At 43.0% G+C, this 21,669-nt stretch overlaps 1 protein-coding gene across 5 annotated transcripts in view; it reads left to right on the top strand.

The window, feature by feature from the left end:
- Positions 1-21,669, top strand: part of TMTC2 (transmembrane O-mannosyltransferase targeting cadherins 2) — a 243,499-nt gene that overhangs the window by 155,972 nt on the left and 65,858 nt on the right. For all 5 annotated transcript variants that reach the window (XM_053977222.1, XM_053977225.1, XM_053977227.1 and 2 more), the window contains 3 exons: positions 13,498-13,583; positions 14,407-14,591; positions 16,190-16,268. In XM_053977222.1, the coding sequence (XP_053833197.1) occupies positions 13,498-13,583; positions 14,407-14,591; positions 16,190-16,268 (350 nt within the window). The remainder of the gene's footprint in view (positions 1-13,497; positions 13,584-14,406; positions 14,592-16,189; positions 16,269-21,669) is intronic.

Genomic DNA, 21,669 nt, shown 5'->3' with positions numbered 1-21,669 from the left:
ATATTGGAAAATGTGTTCTCTGCCTTTTAAGGGTGCTAGCATAAAAAACTCCTTATCAGAGACAAAAAACTCTAAAAGCAGGCTGACATACAAATCTGTGCTGAGCTGTAGTTGAACCTTTCCTAGACAAAGTTCCTGCAGCAACCACCTAGTAGGAAACAGGTCAAGGTTATTGTTCCTCTTCCTTGATAGCCCAGAAGTTTTTATCATTCAGGATGTTGAATTAAAAAGCAAAGAGGATGTGTCATCTGGTGTCTAAGTACTTGATTGTTGTTTTTCTCAGCTATGAATGCAAACTTGTTGCAAACCAGTTCGGAATTAATCTCTGCTTTGCCAGATAGTTCTTCCTCTGTCACAGACAGCAGCTAAAATGTGTGTCTTGCTGTAACCAAAGATGTGTTGATAAAATCTTTCTGTGTTGTCAGTGTGGCTGTTAAGGTAGTACCCAATGGTTGCTTAAGTAACTGGTTGTTTCCTGCTGTGCAAAACTCTGCTCTGGGACACTTTGTAGGGCCTATATGAAGTACAGATAGTTTACAAAGTTATATTGAGAGGTGAAGGGTATTCAGTGACCTAACTATTCAATTACATGTCTCAATATTTGAAATTGTGGGCACTTACAGTCCTTACATAGAATTCCACCATTTTATAAAATTAGGAAAAAAATGGTTTGTGTCTGCCATTCAGTTTCGAAAAAGACTGCTCTCGTAGGAAGTTCTGTCCAGCTCTCTGTCTATATTGACTGCTGGGACACATGAGAGGGAATAGGCATCTGGTTCTAGGACTGCAAACACAGCACAGCACGGCCCATTGTCCAGAGGAGTGAGAAAGACAGGAGCAGTGCAATTCCTCATCCTCATAGCTGCCCTCCCTCTGTCAGTAAAAGGGATTGTGCAAGGTGATGTGGTCCTGAAAGGGTAGTATTCCCAACCAAACTATACGAGTAACAGAAAAAAAAAAATGGGACTATATTTTCTAATCAATTTGGGAAAGCTGTTCCCCAGGTCTGGGAGAACATAACAGTTTTACTACACTCTCTGAAAGATTAGAGGTTGTTTTGGGGGTGATTATATAGTTTTGTTTTTTGTTTTTTTTTTTTTTAGTACTGGAGTGATAGATAACTTAGTGAGTTCTGCAAAGGAAATTGTTATTCTCTGTATGTTTGAGTTCTTATCGATTAAAAAAGTATGTTTTGTGGTAGCATCCATACCTACCTTTCTACCCACTAGTCTTGCAACTGACAATTAAAGAGTTGCCTTAGGCAGAGCAGCTCTGTTCTTGCTGTGTGACTGGAGATACATCTGCGTAGGGAATTGCGCCATTAGCTTTCGTTCTCCCCAGCTGCACGCAGCTCTTGGGAGCCCGGCTGTGGCATAGCTTCCACGTGCTGCCGGGGTTTTCTGCCGTGGGTTCCCGGATACAGTTCCATGTCTCAGGCGCGTGGGCTGGCTAGCCGCTGTTACCGTGCGCTAGGGATCCGGCAAAGAAGTAAGGAATTTGTCCATTTACTCCATGCTTGGCAGGAACGGTTTATTGGTCATGTGGCGCGGGTAGATGGAAAGACACAACCGCTCCCGGCACTCGCATGGGAGAAAATGGCGCCTGGGTCCCGGCGGGGTAGGATTTTATGGAGGGGTGGGGCAAGAGAATCCACAGCCTGCCGTCCAACAGGGGGCGGCTGCCGTGGCAGTGACGCCAGCAACAGCGACCAACCAGAGAACCCCACAGCGGTGGGCTCTGAGCCTCGGGCTGAGTGGGATCGTGTGGATTGGGGTGGCAGGCATGGGGTTTCCTGGGGCCGGACGGGGGAGTAGTTACAGGAGCAGCAGAGGGGGAAAATCCAACAGCAGGCAGCTTGGGGCCAGAAACCGGGGGGGGGGGGGATAACGATGCAGGGGAAGCGTGGGGGTACACAGGACTCGGCTAGCTAACACAAATAAGAACCCCTAAAACCCAATCCCAGGATGCAACAATTCCCTCTTTTTCAAAATATAAAAAAGAAGAATGGCTGCTTGATCTTCTTCGCTGCTCATCTGACTGCTTCTTCACACAGCTTCAGCTCTTGGTGTTCCAGCTGCTGCAACGGCTGCCCTTTGCAGATGGAGAGGGCCTGCTGCGATGATGCTGGGGTGGTTCTTCCCTGGGTGCTTGGGGATAGGGGAACTGGGACAACTTTATTACAAACATGGGGATTTGGGACACACGCAGACTGGGGTGGCTGGAAAGTTTTTCTGGGGCTTTGGGGAAAAGCGTTTTTTAAGGAGATTGTAGGGTCCTTTTTCTTTTTGCATCACCTGCGGTTTGATGCAACCCCCCGATTGGTGGGGTCATCTGCTGCACTCACAGGCACCCTGATGTTTTGAACTACCACCTGCACAATTACTTGATAAATCACAGCTCCCCTTAAGGTGCTGTGGCCTGCCTTACTTTTATCTTCACACGAGGCAGATGCGCGTTGTTTTTTCAGTTTTTTGGGGGAATGGGGTCTCCCTCCCCCCCTCTCCCCCCTCCCACTGTCCCTGGGGGTGCCCTGCCCAAAAATGGACATTGAACAACAAAATGTCTTCTCTGATCGCAGTGGAAGCACTGGCATCTTGCTGGAGGCTGCTTCGGACTAGCATTCTTTGGAGGCACAGCATCCAAGGCAACCACGTGGCTTCTGGGCCTTTTAGGGATCTCAAGCTGTGTGTCAGCGTTCATGGATGCCGCTTCCAGGACAGACTTGTCCTGAACCTCCGATCCCTCCACATGCCTCTCAGCTGGCAGCTCGACCCGTTCCACAGAATCTGGAAAATGCTCAGAGACCCACATCGGCTTCCCCCTCCTCCTGCTTCCCTCCCTCCCGGGTCTCCAGGAACCATGGGACTGCAGAGTCAGGGGCTCTTGTTCCCCCCTCCCTCCTCTTCCCTTCTTCTCGGGTCTCCGGGAACCATGGGAATGTGGAGGCAGGGGCTCCGATTCCCCACCCCCGCTCCTTTTCCCTCCCGCCCAGACGTCCAGGGCCCATGGGAACTTGGAGGTAGGGGTTCCCGTCCCCCCCCACCCTCTTCCCTCCCACCCAGTTCTCTGGGGCCCATGGGAAGATGGGGGTAGGGGTCCCCGCTCCTCCCTCCCCCCTCTTCCCTCCCGCACGGATCTCCGGGACCCATGGGAAGGTGGGGACAGGGTGCGGGGAACAGGACGGGGGCTGCATCCCTCAGGCAGCGGGGCGGAGACAGCAGAGCTTTCCCTGGTGTGGGAGGGCAGGGTCAATGACTCAGCAGGGAGGACATGCAAAGGACTCGAGGGAACGCCCACTCGAGGGGGAACAATGGGTGAGGGAGTAACCTGACCTCCCAAGGGGGTGGCGCCCACACCCACAGGGAAGCAGGTGGGGGTTGGGTTAAAGGTGGGGACACCGGGAACAAAGGACAGAAAGGGGTTGTGGGAAGAAGAGACCCTGCCATGTGGCTGCCCTCCATCTTGGGAAGACAAAGGGATCGACCACGTGGCCTCAGCCTCCTCAGAAGAACAAAGAAAGGGGTTTAAAGAAACAGAGCAGCATGGGGCAGCTCTAGAAACGGGATTTTCAGCAGGGACAAAGGGGTTGGGAAAGGGGTTTAGGGTCGTTGCCTCAGCGAATTGGCCGATCTCACTAAGGCAGGGGTGCTAGGATGGCTTGGGGGAGCCAAGAGCAGGGTCCACGTTTGTGGAGCTGCCCTGCATCTCAGATTGACAAGTACCCTCCCCCCCCCCCCGCCCACCCAGGTTAGGGGAAGAAGGGGTGGGAGAAGGGGATGGACAAACGGATTCAGGGGGAGTAACATATTTTCCGGATGGTTCTTTTCTTTCCCCAGTCGAATTTCGCGTGGGGTCTGATTTCACCACATCCGAGATCAACAAATAAGAATTTAGGGAAGCAGTCATCTATGGAGGGATCCCTACCAATCCCCTCTGCTAGCCTTTTTCCCACTTGCTCCCAAAATTCTGGTTTGCGCACGTCCTCGGCAGACAGACGGGGGGAAGCAAAGAACAGCCACTGAACAAATTTCTTAACTAAATTTTTTGGGTAGGGGCCCTTCACCGCAAAGATTTCCTTACCTTGGGTATAAAACTCCTTTTCTTGGGCAGATAGCACAGTCCCCGTGCTTCTTCCACCTCAACCCTGGGGCAGTAAAAAAGAAAAAAAAAGGCAAAAAAACTGCAGGCGACTCCAGCGGCTGCCGTTCGTGCTGCGTGCTGCACGTCCCAATCTCGGGAACGCGGCCGGCCCTCCACGTATTAGCTGGACACGTTTCCATGACTAATACTTACCAGACTGAAGTCTCTGCAAAGAAAAGCTGCCACGAGGGTCCGGGAGTCCCGAGAAGTGTCCTTTCTGCTGCCCTCTTGGCTGCGAAAGTTTGCACTTCCTGTCCCACGCAGGGCACACTGTTTGGTCCCCCGTGACCGACGAAGACTTCAGTGACATACTTTGGAGAGCCCCTGCTCTCAGTTTCCATCTGGCACGGAGCGGTGATCCGGCACGGACCACTGCCCGCTCTGGCTTGGCGGCGGTGCTCCCCCCTTGGCGGCAGCGTGCGGCCCCAGGCCAACGGCGGCGGCTCCCAGCGCTGTTTCTGGAGCTCCGCGGTGAGCCTCTGTCCATGCGATCAGCTAAGCGCTGGCCTCGGCCCCGCGTTCAGGCGCCAATTGCGGCGTTAGCTTTCGTTCTCCCCGGCTGCACGCAGCTCTTGGGAGCCTGGCTGTGGCGTAGCTTCCACGTGCTGCCGGGGTTTTCTGCCATGGGTTCCTGGACATGGCTCCGTGTCTTGGGCGCGTGGGCTGCCCAGCCACTGTTACCGTGCGCTAGGGATCCAGCAAAGAAGTAAGGAATTTGTCCATTTACTCCGTGCTTGGCAGGAACGGTTTATTGGTCACGTGGCATGGTTAGATGGAAAGACGCAACCGCTCCTGGCACTCGCCTGGGAGAAAATGGCGCCTGGGTTCCGGCGGGGTAGGATTTTATGGAGGGGCAGGGCAAGAGGATCCACGGCCTGCCGTCCAACAGGGGGCGGCTGCCGTGGCAGTGACGCCAGCAACAGCGACCAACCAGAGAACCCCACAGCGGTGGGCGCTGAGCCTCGGGCTGAGTGGGATCATGTGGATTGGGGTGGCAGGCACGGGGTTTCCTGGGGCCAGACAGGGGAGTAGTTACAGGAGCAGCAGAGGGGGAAAATCCAACAGCAGGCAGCTTGGGGCCAGAAACCGTGGGGGGGGGGAACGACGCAGGGGAAGCGCGGGGGTACACAGGACTCGGCTAGCTAACACAAATAAGAACCCCTAAAACCCAATCCCAGGATGCAACAGGGACTAACACAGGATTTTCTTCCATTCCTTTCTTTGTTTGCCAGTGCAGCATTTAGATAGATACAGTCTTTTGTAGATAGTCCCACCTGAAATCAATGCAATGAATGTAGCTTGAGGCCCGGAAGAGCCGCCATCATGGCAAAGTAATAGCTATCAGCCCCTGTATTAGTTGTTATATACCAGTAAACAAAACTGATTAAACTGTTTCAATGTTGTACCTGGGTTGAAAATGTTATAAATATTTCACTAACACACATTTAATTTAACAGTTGCAGTTCCTGTGTATTGTACTTGGCCAGTTTATGCCAGTTTTAGTCACTGAGGAGTCTGCTTTGTAAGCAGACCAGCTGACTAGAATGGGACTACCAACAGGAAGAATTTATTATGAAACTTGAGAAGGACCATAGGCAGCCATCTACTGCTTATTTATATACTGTGACTGCCTTCTGTTCTCTGAAAACATTTTTATGCCATTAATATTTAGTGACTTTTGGTCAAAACCAAAGCTGAAGAGGAAGACAGGAAGATTTTTCATTGTTGGTGAAGCAAAATAGGTAAAAGTTGGCAGCTAAAGAACTCAGGAAGGTTGCAAACATCTCATTTGTGGGGGAGGTGTTTTCCTGCATGAACTAAATGGTAATTCCATCTACAGGAATAATGCACATCATTTCCAGATAGCCAGAACTTGCTTCTCGTTTTTTAAAAAATTTTCTTTCTATTTAAAAAACAAGATTCTGAGCCACTTCCTAAGTCATTGGGAGAAGTCTGCTACTCCTGCAAGCAGTCAGCACAGATCTTCCATTTCATAAATGATTAACACCCCATTTAAAAGTCACTGGAAGTAATGCAGACAAAAAAACCCTATTATAAAGTTCCAGAATCTTCCTACTTACTGTAGTTAGAACTTGTCTCCTAATTAATCCTAAATTAATTAGTGGACAGTTTATAACTGTCCACTGTGTGTCTTATGGTTTAAGTAGCTTTTTCTTTTCCAAATACTTTTATCTTTATGTATTTATCTATCTGTATTTCACAGAGTCAAAGAATGTGTAATATTGGAAGGGACCACCCAACCTCCCTGCTCAAGCAGGCTCATCCCAGAGCACATGGCACAGGATTGTATCCTTACGATTTCTAAATATCTCCAGTGAGGGAGACTCCACAACCTCTCTGGACAATCTGTTCCAGTGTGTGGTCACCTGCACAGTGAAGGTCATCTTCCCCATATTCATTTATTCTTTCATGGTACTTGTCTTACTAACAACAAACAATAGAAGCCACATTTTTCCAGTTCTGTCAGTAAACTGGCTTTGCACAGAAATTGCATATTTCATTTAACATCTTCACTTGTCTGCCTTACAACTGGGAAGGTGAGCTGGAGAGAATAAAAAGTTTTGGAAGTATCAACAAAGAAGCAATTGTTCCTGCCTTGTGGATTTTTGTGGGGGCATTTTGGTAGTTAGGCTTTTTTAGTTAGTTTGGCATTTTTAATAACTGTAGAAAGTTAAAAGGGCCAGAAAGGCTTTAAAGTTTCCATCCAAGTTTATCACTGGAACTTACTCTTTTTTATCAAACATCCTTTACTTCAAGGATGTCCTTTCCTTCGTTCATCCTTGAGTAAGGAAAAAGGAAGGCTTTATGTCTTTGTAACCGCAAGAGTTAGGTACATACTCAACATGTGTCAGTTGCTCTGCTCCACCTCTGGCTTATGTCCAATGCTTCTCACTGTATTGATGCCTTTGTGGTCTTTCTGGTCCTTCTCCCTTTTGCCAAAAATCTCCAAGGAGGAGCTATCATTTTGCATTCAAGCAAAGAAGCAAAAGGCATGTCAAGAACAGATCTGCTCTTGGCTATAGTGGACGCTTGCTTATACAGCCAAGTGCCCTGGCCATGGGGAAGGTGAGATACTGGCATCTGCAGTGCCTGCAAGGTGTGAACTCCAGCTCAGGGATGTTCTTCTACTGCATCTAGAGAAGTCAGCTTTTTCCTGACTTAGTTTAACCTCAAACTAGAACTGGACACTCATAAATCTAGTAATGTTTGTACTGCCAGAAGCTACAGTGAAAACTAGTGATCAATCAGGACCAATTTCACAAGGAGAGGAGGCAGTTTCATGCCTTGGTAAGATTATATTCTTCTTTTTCTTCTCCAAACTCATAACAAATACAAATAAAACACTAATTGTTAGGTGGAATTCAGCACTCAGTCCTTCATCTGAGCTGCTTGGGTTATATATATGAGGAAGAGAGAGAGAGAGACATACGCTGACAGACTCACAGTTAATGGAACAGCTTTTAAAAGAAAAACGTCTTTTGGAGGAGAAGTTTAAAAAAACCCCACCTCAAAATCTCAAGTAATAAATCAAAAGTGTCAATATTAGAGCATGTAGTGAATATAAACGATTAATTTGTAATAATTGCAAATAAAAGTTCTTTTAATCACAAAACCACAAATGTTGTACACTTACCAAAGTAATTTGTTTCGGTGAAGTTGACCAATTACTGTATTACTTCTCCCAATATGTTACATTATTTATTCCAGAATTAAAATAAGAATGGAATTTCTTAGATAAATTGTTTCAAAATCATGTTTGAGAATGTTTTTGCTTTTTAAAAAATTAAGAAGCAGCTTAAATGTCAGACCATACACCTAATTTTTTTCTGTTAATTCTCCCGCTATCAATAGCAAACAGGATCAAAATACCATACTTAATCTTCCTTGAAGTAAATGTATAAAAATTTTTACAGTAAACAAAATTCAGCTTCTAGAAAATTCAGAAAATGTTATTTCTATCTTGATGATTATACCTCTTGCCACTTGCAAGATACTTGACAGTAGTTACAAACCTTGGTGCCAAGCCAAAAAATATCCTGAATGTATTCTCTCATTTCTTACTTTACTGCAAGTACCTACTAAATGTAAGTTCTGTTAATATTAAAAATTATTTACTGTTGTAGTGCATAGCTACACAGATGGAGCAAAAAGCTTTGTGAATTTGAAATGGGAGTTTCTGTTTCCTAAACCTAAAGCTGGAGTTTCTATTCTGTATTTTTACGTGTATTCACCCTTCCCCTGAAGCTATTCCCATTTGATTGTACCTATAATGTATTCATACTGGGCACTGTTCTATTGGTTTCACCTTATCTCTTATTTTCCCCTGTAAAAACTGTAACTCAACCCCAGAGCGGGGTCACTTGTACGTGCGACGTTCAAGCAAATACAACCTACTTCAGACTGCACAACAAGTGTCCAATCTCTTGAGTCTCTTTATCCTGGTCATGATCGTGCTCTCTAAATAGCTCTGTCTGTATCAAACAAACCACCAAGGTGTTTGTCACTTCTCTCCTGCTGCTCCCGGAAGCGCCTGGCCAGCGCCCCGGGAAAGAGGAGCCAGGCAGAAACAAGGAAGTCGGAGAGAGAAAGCGACAAGTGGCGCCGCAACATGTGGCCCTGATATGGCAGCTGTTTTTAAAGCACAACAGGTAGTGCCCTGCTCGGAACTCCTCCAGACGCTGTTTTCCACTGCCGTCACTGCCGAAGACAGCCGCTGACGCCGCCACCGCTGAGCCGTCAGCGCCACAGTCAAACCGGAGGGGAGAAGTTCCTGGACCATGCCGGTCCTGGGGGTTCATGCCTCTCACGCCCGGCCGGCAGCTCTATTGCCACTGAGAAACTGTTCCAACTCCTACCCGGTTCCAGGTTTCCAGCGGAGTGAAGACACAGCTTCTGCACACCCCAGAAGACGACTTCAGACTGGGAACCGCTGTTGTTTTTTTGTTTTCTAAGGGTCGACGGATCGGTAAGATTCAATACTAGCACGGGATGGCCCCGGCTAGTGGATCCCGGTGGAAGCACCCCCATTCCCGCGGAGGGAAAGGGCACATGAGCGCACAGCATGCAGGGTGCCGCCGTCGGTTTTTAGACCTTTTCAGTTTTTTTTTCTTTGTATTTTTCGACAGCAGGCAGGTGAGGCTTGCTGGCGGGCAGAATGCTTGGGAAATTGTCCACACAGCATAGAGAGATTTATAACCAAGTAAAAGTAACCCTGACAGAGTCAGGAGAAAGTTTTTCTAAAAGTTTTGTGAAAAAGTTTATAAAATGGCTGATTTTGAAGTTTCCAAATGTTTCAGTTCAGGATGTGAGGCAGAAAGTTTTTTGGAAGGGGGTTGGCACCACTTTAACAGAAAGCACCAAGAAGGGGGATCCTTCAGTGAAGGAAGGCTTCATGAGGATCTTTTTGTTAGTTTATGACATTGTTAAATGTCATACACAGATAGTCAGGAAACGCGGGAAACTGAAAAGAGCCCATCTGCTTTATTTCCCCCATCTCCCTGACCCCCACAGTCTGAAAATGCTAATCGCTCTGTTGAAACCTCCGTTTGTAACGCCTTTCCTGACCCCTTTCACAGTTGTGGCTGTTCCCAAAAATGCTGTACCCCTTCTAACCCCTTCCCACACCCCCCACAGGACGAATCGCCACAAGATGGCGGCGGCCGCGTGGCGGGGGTCTTTGTCTCATCACAAGATGGACAAAGAAGTGCGGTGGAAACTCCTCCTTCCCAGGTACCCCCCCCCCCCCACGCCAGTCCCTGATCCTCCTTCCCTTTGTCCTGATCCCTCCTCCTTCTCTCTTGCGGCAGACGAAACCCCTCCCAAGTGTGCTGTTGCAGGCCTCCACCCACAGCACCGCCCCTCCAGGTGGTTCCTTCAGCTCCACTCCTTGAGGTTCCATCACCCGATCCCGCCCCGCTCCACACAGCATCACCAACCTCAGCCACTCCCACACAAACCTCCACCCCCAAGCCTCCAGACCCTGCCCCCCCTTTCCTGTTTCCCAAGCTCCGGCCTCTAGTTCCCATGGCGACGTGAAAGGCGGGGAAGCCAAAGCAGGGAAACAGAAAGCAGGCAGAGATTCAAATTCTCTGTTCATAGCCCTGGTATTGTACAATGCAAGAGGGCAAAACCCCAGATGGGAACCATTTTCATACGAATGCATAAAGGAACTGTGCAAAACAAAATGTGAATTTGGATAAAAAAGCGAATTTTTTAGGAGCATGTTAAAAGCAACTTTCAATTCTAACACCTTAGTTCCTTCTGAATTAAAGCGCTTGTTCAGTTGCTTGCTCCTTCCATCAGAATATAGAATGTGGGAAAGAACTTGGAAAAGGTTTGCAGGAGACCTTCTTCCAGGAATTTTGCAGAGTGCCGATTATGCCAAAGATATAGAAGATGATGAGATCACCCTCAAACATCTTGTGGGTGAGGGGGATTTGAGACAAGCCCAAAAACAAGCAGCAGGGATTCCAAAACCAGTGTTAGACCTCACAAAAGACGCAGCAGAGTGGGCATTTCTTAGTATGCCCTCAAAGGAACCTATAATACCTTATATTGCTCTCAAGCAATCTGTTTCAGAGCCATTCATGGATTTTGTTGATCGAGTGACACAGTCGAGAAAAAGGTGGAAGGGCAAGAAGCACGAGACGAAATCACGTTAGAAATTGTTACCACAAATGCAAATGATGCCTGTCGGCGAGTCATCATGGCTCTTCCAGCGTCACCTCCACCTATGCTGGATCGGCTCATCGAGGAGTGCACAAGAAAAGCCACACTGATGGCAGAGGACTTGGTGAAAAGTCCTCAGGAAAAAGTGGTTGCTCCAACATCAGCAACTCCAGAAACTCCAACATCGAGTTCTCCTCCTCCCAAATGCAGGTGTTTTTACTGCAGTGAGGAAGGCCATTTCATCAGCCAGTGCCCCTTTCGGGGGACAGCACCTCCTCAGGGGGGGAGGGAGGCGGGGGGAGAATTCTCCAACCAGCAAAAAAACTAATGGGGCAGTGCAGCTCCACCCTGCGTGATGATACAAATGGGTTGGGTCAGGGGGTTGTTGGAGACCCCACAGATGACGCAGTTGCATCAAACAGGAAACGCCGCAAGGGAGGAAGAAAACCCTAATTCCTGTTTTTCCTTTATACTGGCAGAATTTTATAGTTAGTTTACCCTGTTGTGTGATTTCATTTTTCTTTCAGACTAGCAGGATGTCAATTCCAATGTTCCTGCTCCTCATTTGGCTCCAGAAAAGCAGGAGAATGAGGACTGGTTCAAGGGCATGTTTAAAGGCTGGGATCTTTCTGGGTGGGTGTTGTCCCTTCTAAAGGACATTTGTTATTTTGTAGTTGCAATCTTTTTAGTTTTGCTATCATTTGGGATTCTTAAGCGAATCATTTCTAGCATTGCTTCCTCCAAGTCTGCAGCCTCCGCACCTGTCGTAGTTGCTGCTGCCACCACGGGAGGAGAATGGTGGGAGGATGGAAAACAGGACGACACTGCAGTTTAATAGCCACAGTTTCTCCTTCCCCAAAGCTCCATTCAATTTATTAAACAAAAAAGAGGGAGATGTTGTAGTGCACAGCTACGCAGACGGAGCAAAAAGCTTTGTGAATTTGAAATGGGAGTTTCTGTTTCCTAAACCTAAAATAGCTAAATAGCTTCCCCCTGAAGCTATTCCCATTTGATTGTACCTATAATGTATTCATACTGGGCATTGTTCTATTGGTTTCACCTTATCTCTTATTTTCCCCTATAAAACCTGTGACTCGACCCCAGACCATTGTCACTTGTATGTGCGGCGTTCGAGCAAATACAACCTACTTTGAACTGCACAAGTGTCCAATCTCTTGAGTCTCTTTATCCTGGTCATGATCGTGCTCTCTAAATAGCTCTGCCTGTATCAAACGAACCACCAAGGTGTTTGTCACTTCTCTCCGGCTGTTCCCGGAAGTGCCTGGCCAGCGCCCCGGGAAAGAGGAGCCAGGCAGAAACAAGGAAGTCGGAGAGAGAAAGCGACAATTTACTACCTAATCTGAAGTTAATTGTGAAACAGGTTCAAAGTGAAGTCATGTGATACTGATAGGATAGTATAGAAGAAAAAGAGGATATATTTCTCAATTCTGTTAAATCCTAACAAATCGTAAAGTGAGAAGAAGCAAACAATATAGATGGTGACTATTTAAGCTAATTGCCCTTCTCCTTTCATCCTGTGAAGTTTACTGGTTTAATTTAAAAAGTTTTCCTGAGATGTTAGAGGGAAATAAAATCTCTGATTTGAGACTGGAGATAAAAGAATTCCAAGCTCTTTGCATTTCAAAAAGCTTTCAGCAGATAAAAGCATAGAAGAAGAAAAGAAAATTGCTGTAGGTTAGGGAAACTACAAATAAATAAAGTACCACTTCCATCTTAGAGGAAGAGCTGTGTTTTCCTGGATATTTTGAGTTAAATAATAAGAGATGTTTACCCCTGGATACTGAGGTCTGAGTCTCCATTCCAAAATGACTAATTTTTAAGGATTTTTAAATCATTCCGGTTTTAATATATTTGTATATGCTCTTTTTCAGTCTTCTGAAACTTTGGAAAATTGTAATGCTTTGGGCCTTCATTTTAGCATACAGTATACATTCATGTCAATGGTGTCTAGACCACTTCTCAGAAATTTGTGGGTAGCTGATATAAATTGTAATTCACAAGGATGTTTGTCTTGAAAGCTAAATTAAAGCCTATCTATTATGAAACTGGAAATAATCAGTATAATTTTTAATACTTCTTCAGTAAATTTATTCAGAGTATAATAAATACAGGAAAAACCAGAACTGTTGCAGGTGCTTAGCTGTACAGTGAATAATCCAGTGAAATTGCTCAACAAGGGGAATCCTTAACATAGCACATGATGGGCTGGGTGCTTAACTTTATCATGCATTTGAAAAAGACCTGTTTATTTCAGGTCAAGACAAAATGCCTGGCTAATAATTAATGACTTACAAATATCTCCATCATATTCTATCCACTTTAAAAAGTCTTGCAGACTAACATTTTCTCAAGTGAGTAAATGAATCTCCTGGTTTTCAAGAAAGCCAAAACTATTCTGTTTAACGTCTGCTTTGTTAAAGCCATATGGATGCACCTGATGTCTATGAATTCACCTTTATACATGGAATAATTCTCACACTGAACTGTTAGTGAGTGCTTGTGTCTCTGAAATACCAGTAAGTATATTTTACTTTGTTACCCAAGTATTGTTTTCAGTATTTGTTTTCAAGTTACTCTTTGTAGTAACCTCACACCTCACTCTCTCTTTTCTTTTTTTTTTTTTCCTTTTTTTTTCCCCTTATGCAGAGGATTACTACTTCAGGAAAACAGCAGGTTTTCAGAGGCATTGCATTACTATAAACTGGCAATTGGTAGCAGACCCACACTAGCTTGTAAGTATTTTGACTCCACAAGCTTGTATAATATTGACTATAGTTTTCATAGAAAATTTTCCTACTCTTTAATAATACTTCCTTTTTTTTCCAGAAACTTTTAAGTCAGAAAGCAAAATGTGAAATTGTGCCCTAGACAGCAAGTGTTTATTAGTAAATGACTATATTTAATGTGGTACAAGTAAGAAGCAGATGATATATTAACACTCAGCCGCACAACTAGAACTTAAAATGCTTCTGAACTGGGGTGTTGAGTCAGAGATACTACTGCCCAAATTTTCAGGCTCCTGTTTTCTGTCTCTTACAGCCAGTCCCTGATATTTATGTAAGTGAATAATGCAAATATTTTTTTCTTTCTTGCCTGGGGAATATGGAGAATAATCATTTGGGTGTTGCCAGGTTCCAAAACAGGTTCCAAAATTAAGTGGTGGTATTTGAGATAGCTGAGACTTTTGTACCTTCAGTATTAATCTTCTCTGTATGTATATATATTCTTATGTATATGTGTAATTCTGGTAACACTTCAAACAGTGGTGCTATATGCTTTATACAGTCCTAAAAAGAGGAACAAAATGGAACACTCTGTCTAACCAGTGATTCCTTCCCTCCTTACTTTATAGTCACCTTCTTATTTCCTTGTCTCTGAGCTTCTACCTTTTATATATTCACTTATGTTACATGTTCACACTCACACCAATGAGTGATTTGTGTTAATCAAAAACCAAATTAGATAACCACAGGCTCTCTACCCGATAGATACTACTTAGAATTGAAGCAGTAGATAATGCTCCATTCAAATAGAGCATTTTTTCCCTCTTCACAGCTGCCTATTTAAATACTGGTATCATCCTGATGAACCAAGGGAAGACAGAGGAAGCCAGGAGGACTTTTGTGAAGTGTTCAGAGATCCCTGATGAAAATCTGAAGGATCCTCATGCTCACAAAAGCTCTGTTACCAGCTGTCTTTATAACTTAGGAAAACTTTTTCATGAACAAGGACACTATGAGGTAAGACTCCAGATTTGTATATAATATATTTATAAAACTTTCAAATACAAATAATACATACTGCTTCCACCCAGACTTTCAAAATATATCACATACATAAACTGATTGAATTTCGCCAGATCTAGATTAGCATTCTCTACAGAGAGTATTTGTTCTCTACAGCCACTGGTGTAATGCTATTAATTAGCATCGTGTCAACATTAGCAGTGGTCACATCTGATATGTGTTAATTCATTGGTTTTGGCTTTGTACCTATAGCTGGTATGCAAGGATAAAGCCTGATTAAACCTGATTAAAGGCCAGTCGACATAAAGTGTAGAGGCATTATAATTCAAAACACAGTAAGTCCATCTTTAGCTGGAAAAGTGCAATTATGCTTGCATTTAAGTCTCTAAAAATAAGACCCTGTTGAAATAATTTAAAACTTCAGTGATTAAAAACATCCCACTCTGTGTTATTTTCAGATAACTTGACCTCAGTGCTAAAGTGGGTTGGATATTTTTAATGTAACAATAAACTGCACCTTAAGCCATCCCATCTCATTTACACATGCAACTGTGACTGTTGTGATTCCTCTCCATTTTCCCTGATGAACTTAACTGAAACTGGACATTCACATGAGGTTTGACTTTTAGCAGTATTTGAAAGAAATTAATTCTCTCTTTGCATTGTCAGGCATACTTCAGAACAGGAGTTGTGAGTGGTTTTGATCCATGTAAAGTGTTCCTGACTGTGACAGTTATGTCAGCTGTTTAAGATCAGGCATGCAGAAGCTAGACAGATTCCCTGTCATCTGTCTGCTGCATCCAGCTCTGTCAGATGGAGTTACTAATTGGTTAAAATACAGACATCTAATGCATATATACAGAGAAGAGAACAACAGCATGTTGTCTGCACAGCCAATAGAGTGTAGATTTGGAGCTCAATACCTGCAAGATACAAGAGCTTTTAGGAATATAAAACTTCAGATTTCATCCTGGCTGTCACTGCAGCCTTTGTAAGATGTGACTGCTTGATGCAGAGCTAACAGACTGACCAGCAAGCATCCAAAGTGGGGAATGAATGGTAATTCAAGGCACAGCATATTTGCAAAGGGATTCCAGTTTTGGGTTTCTTAACTTCATAGTGCATCTCATCCTTTCTATAGAGCAGGGTTCAGTTGTAAGGATTATGCTTTATTATTATTTGACAGTAGACAATTATTTCTTTATTTTTAGGTCACTTAGCATAGTTAATCATCAGAATGTCCTTTTTCTGCAGATCAAAAATACTCTGTATTCTTTCACAGCCTACTGAATTTTATGTTTATAAACTCATCAGTCATTAAGAAGTATAAAAAAATGTCTTTGTTACTTTTGCCTGGAAAAAAGTTGCAATATTTGAACTAATTTGATTTCTTGTCTATAAGCTTCACTAAATTTGGTAAAATTCAGGTAAAAAAAGGAAAAATTTTGTACTTTCTGTGGCATTTTTGATGTCAATGTGTTTTCTCTATCCCTGCACCTTTCATTTGGGGAAGGAAGATAATTTGGTTTTACTTTATATGTGAAAGGATGCTTTTTAAGTTGGTGTTTTCCCATCTGTGTGTTTCTTTGCAGGAGGCCCTTACGGTTTACAAAGAAGCAATACAGAAAATGCCGAGGCAGTTTGCACCACAGAGCCTATATAACATGATGGGTAAGTGCATTGTTAGTGCTTCAGAATGATATTTGAGGAGTTAGGGTGAAACAAAAGATCTTATCCAGGCAACTGATGCTAAAATTAATGACCTAATAAAACCCAAAAATAGTTACTTTCAGTACAAGCCAAACTAGGTTCAGTACTTAAATTGCCAGCAACTGCAATGCTGGATAAGGTACAGTAAATGATGAGACTATTAGACACTGGATGCCTTTAGGAGTGTCAGTGTAGCAGTTCTACATTTAGAATGCATGTATTAGTGTTTTTCTTGGTCTCCAGAATCTCTCACACACTACTTTGGGGGCCCTATGTGCCCATGTGTTTATGGGTGTTAGATTTTGAAATGTCTTGTAAACCAACAAGGTGTTCAAACAGACCGAGAGCAATAGTTGTACTTTTTTTTTAGGTTGTGCCAAAAACTTATTACCAGCTGATATATACTTTAGTTTAGACACCTACAATGAGAGAATTCTTATTTTTCTTCCAGGACCAGCTATCTGTCTGTTGCTTCTTTTCTCTCCGACTTCCTTGTTTTCGCCCGGCTCCTCTTCCCCGGGGCGCTGGCCAGGCGCTTCCAGGAGCAGCAGGAGAGAAGCAACAAACACCTTTGTGGGTTCGTTTGATACAGGCAGAGCTATTTAGAGAGCGCGATCATGACCAGGATAAAGAGACTCAAGAGATTGGACACTTGTTGTGCAGTTCAAAGTAGGTTGTATTTGCTCGAACGCCGCACATACAAGTGACAATGGTCTGGGGTCGAGTCACAGGTTTTATAGGGGAAAATAAGAGATAAGGTGAAACCAATAGAACAGTGCCCAGTATGAATACATTATAGGTAAAATCCAATGGGAATAGCTTCAGGGGGAAGGATGAATACACATAAAAATACAGAATAGAAACTCCAGCTTTAGGTTTAGGAAACAGAAACTCCCATTTCAAATTCACAAAGCCTTTTTGCTCCATTTGCATAGCTGTACACTACAACATCTGTCCTTCAAAATTTTAGGAGTCTTTTGAGTACTGCAAAAACCTAACAATTTATCTGTGAGGTGTTTCTTGTTTAATTTCAGTTCTTCATATTCTTCATCACATTTTATATGGGATACATTAAACAGATAAAAGAAAGACGATAAAATGCATTATTACTTATAGTACTCAGATCTGAAAACAGGAGGGCTGGTTCTTATTGTTCTAGAGATGCTTGTAAGTGGAATCCTTACTCAAAGCTCATGTGTTTCTGCTGAGCACCCTCAGTGTTTGGCCCAGTACTCTCTTGTTTGGGATAGGAAACAATGTAAGAACCTTTACTTTAAAGTAGTTCAAAGTGGAGCAATTAAAAGTATCTGTGTAAACAATTAGGATCAACAGGAAGGGTTGTGTGGGGTTTTGTGTGGTTCTCCCCATCAATGCCTCGCATACAAGGGAATGTATTAGTTGGTACCAAATGCTTTTACACAGTTGTTGACTACTTATTCAGGAAAGGCATCTTTGATTAGTATCTTACAATTACTAGGGCACAGAAAAAAGTAAAATTGTAGCTGTAACTGATGTTGTATGTTTGAAAAATGTAAATGTTAGATTTATTAGTTCTCTTGACACAGTGACAAAGTATCTAATGTCAGCCTAAACACTTTCTTAGCAGTTCATACTAAGTGCAGTGCAGTGGAGAGTTACTTCTCCCTGAGCACTAAACTTTGGCAAATTGGTGCCAATGGCTAAAATCCATAAATGGCACAAATTGATTATTACTTATACTTTTGTTCATTGTCAGTCTTAATGAAATTATTGTTTTATCAGTTTTATTTATCAGTGTTTGCTGATCAATTTGGTGTTGGTATCAACAGTCACCTTTGTGTGAATTAAACTTCTGATTACTTTTGGTCCTATAGTGACTGCTGAAATACTACAGTGCTTCAGCAAATTCTCTGAAATTTGTGTAGATACGTTTTTCATAATTCTGCTAAAAATATTCCTCAGAATACAAAATTGGAAAACATAAACCAGTGCTGTTTCTAGCATGGAATGCTTGTCCCATTGCAAAACAGGTTTGTGCTACCCTTTTTCTTTTCCAATGAATAGATTCTACCTTTAAAACTACTATGACCTCTAAGTTTCTCCAGAATTTTCCTTTTTTTTTTTTTGGTTGCTTTTTTAGGTTCAAGAGGCCTTTCTCAATTTCCTTTGTAAGCACAGTGATGTCCACGTTCACTCTGTTCCTGGGGTTTGCATTTTTTAACTCACAAAAACACAAATACTAGTTCAGTCCTTTGCCCAGGCTTGGCTCCTGTTGTACTTCCTCCCATATCTCCCTAGCCCATACTCTGGCTTCTGCTTTCTTTAAGCTGCTGCCAGCACTTCATGGATGTTCTGATGGCACAACAAGACGTGGTCAACTGAGTGTATCTTAGCTCCTTGTGGAGCTCTGAGAATTTCAACTTACCATTAACATAGCTTATATTTGTATTTTGATTGCTTTTGCGATGGCAGCTTTTGCAGGGAAGACACAACTTGCTTCACAGTGATTGCTGAAGTGTTGCTTGTAGGTTATGCTGCAAAGGCAATCCAAAAGTTGGGTAGTGTCTTGAATAGCTATATTAACAGGACTCAGACTGATTTGTTTAAAGCTGTCCTGGATGTGTCTGCATAAGCCTACATGGATGCATTTAGTCTCTCCTACCTGAGATGACCAGACAGAGCTAGGTAGCTATGCTTCTTTATAGTGTGGAAAGAAAACTGTACCTCTGGGGAGCAATGAAGTCCTTCTGACTTAGACATCTATTTAAGAATATACACATAATCCTTGCAAGCATAATTCTCCTCTAGAAAGAGCTGAGATGACTGACTTAGACTTATTAGCTTGATTTGGGTGAGATAAATCCTAAATACCTTTTCAGTCATCTCTTTGCTTTGTGTGTGACAGAACAAGGCAACCACATCCATTATCAGGAGTGCATCTGCTTTGCAGCTCATATGGTGTCACTGAGTATCAGAGCACTGCCTGGAGTGTTTATTTCTGTTTCGATGTTTAAGACAAAATTATAAACACGTTCGCTAGAACACTTTCTTTGATAAACAGCATTACATAAACTTGTCTGCCCACTTTTTGCCTTTAAAAGGGAGACTAGAAGAACTGAAATAGGCCAGTCCTGTCTTGTGCACTTGAAACTGCATAAACCTGACTGAGCTGTTCCCACTTCTTGTATGCTCATTGCTGGGGAGGAAGGGGGAGAAACTGGGGAAGTAGCAGAAGGAAGTTTTCTTCCCCATCTCCTTACATGTAGAAAAAGTCTTCACAGTTTATCATGAAATCCAAGAATAGTCACAGTTTGATGATTATCTGCTGTGGTTGTTACTGTGATGACTATTCCCAGTCTCTGGCAATCTCTTTGCTTGGTTGAGTGGCACACATATTGCTACATATTGGCATGTCATATAAGAAAACAGTACTTCCTCTAATTTTTAATAAGTACTCATTCATGTAATTGAAGATTTTTCGGAAGGTTTTTTTTCTCCTGTATGATGTACATGACCTACTTGAAAAAGAATAAACAGGAGATGAACTGTTTAAACTGAATCAGGTTTGAACTCCAGCACTCTGAGTGCAGTAGCATTAACACTCCAGCAGTGCTAAGCCTTTACACCACCTGCTTTCCCTGTTTGTGTTACTCTTCTTTTCCTGTGCTTGCTTCTATTGGCCTTTTGCTCTGACAGGCCCAGTGACTCATTCCTCTGGTGTGTCAGTCTGCCTGACAGACTCTCATTCTTTTAAAACACTCTGTAACTTGCCTCTTAATGGGAAAAAGAAGTATTGGGGCTCAAGAAGCAGGCATCCATTTGACTTTGCATTTTTTTCATGGTACAAAAGACAGGGCTGTAATACCAGCATCAGATGTTCTAAGTTTGTGCATATGAAAAAGTTGCAGGGAAGATTTTGGTCTCCTGTTGTTGTGATTTATTTGGCCAGGTGTGCAACAACTCAGCTAAGGAAACCATATGTTTCTCTGGCTTTGTATCAAGAAACAAAACCTTTTCATTTTTTTTTCCTTAGGAGAACCCAAAACAACTAAAAATTGAAACGTTAAAACTAGAATCAAAATAATTCTTCAACAAGCTGTATATAAGGTTGGCTTGGTATTTATTTTCTGTATACCATACTGCTTTGATGTAAATTAAAAAGTACATGCTAAGGTTACACAGATTAATTTGCTTGGCATGGCAACTTGCACTACAAAGGCCAGAGTCCAGCTCAGCTGTATTAAATAGGTAATATATTTTGTTTAAACTTTCAATTAAAGCCTGAGGTCAAAGTCCCTGTGGGATCTTGAGCACTTTAATGCCAATATTAGGATTGCTTAAGGATCAGCCTCTGCTCTAGATGTCTTTTGCATTTCTCGAAATCTGATATTGTACAGTTGATTGTATTACATTGCTTTTAAAACCACACTAGCCCACCTGCTACAGAAATTCATACTCCTGACAGTTAAGTGGTGTGAAGTGGACCACGGAGGCTTTATTTTAATACCAAACAGTAACAAGAAAGATGGTGGGGTGGCATTGTTTAGGTTTAGATGGGCAAGATACTGTCATAAAGACAAATATCTTGATGGCACTTCATCTGCCCTTGCTAACTAGCATCTGAATGTCTATTTTCAAATGCACTTCAGGCAAAGCCTTACAAATATTTTTTATGAGAAATGCACGTCACAAAAAAGCTAACGTTGCAGGAGTAAATGCAGTTCATGAATTGAAATTTAAATAAAGTTTAAATTTCTCCTTGTGAATTTGCTGGATTGCACATGGACAGAAAACAAATTATACACAAATGTGCAGTCCAGAAAAGAGGAGCCAGATTTTACATCTGGTGCAGAGGTTTGTATCATAAGTACAAAGGCTTAGCATGCAGAGAGACTTTCTGTGTTGATGATTATAACATAGCTACCACTTTACTTGATTATGCTTTTGGGTGGACGTGGCTGTTTCTACAAACCTGTTAATATTGTTAAGGCTCCTGTCCCATTTACCCCTTGCTCCCATTAGTTACTTTCTTATTGAATTATTTTGAAATAGTGTTTAGAACTCCAGGAAACCCTTTGGTGTAGTTTTACTGTGCAACACTTAATTTATAAGATCCAGATATGATAAAGCTGTGAAATGCATACCTCACATCATAACTTATGCAGAGTATGGTACCTGCACTTACCTAAGCTTTAGTCAGTGTGCTTCCTATGCATCTCATGAAGTTTTACTAGTAATTTCTTACTAAGTGTACATTACAAGTCTTTTTTTTTTCTTTTAAAACTAGATTTTTTTTCTTCCATATGTACATTTTATTACATGTTCCATTGAAATAAGAATGGTGTCCTCTCCAATAATAATGGGAATAAAATTCTGGGCTTCC

Source organism: Vidua macroura, chromosome 5 (assembly GCF_024509145.1).
Source record: "Vidua macroura isolate BioBank_ID:100142 chromosome 5, ASM2450914v1, whole genome shotgun sequence".
NCBI classification, from domain to species: domain Eukaryota; kingdom Metazoa; phylum Chordata; class Aves; order Passeriformes; family Viduidae; genus Vidua; species Vidua macroura.
This window is presented reverse-complemented; position numbering and strand designations above follow the sequence as displayed.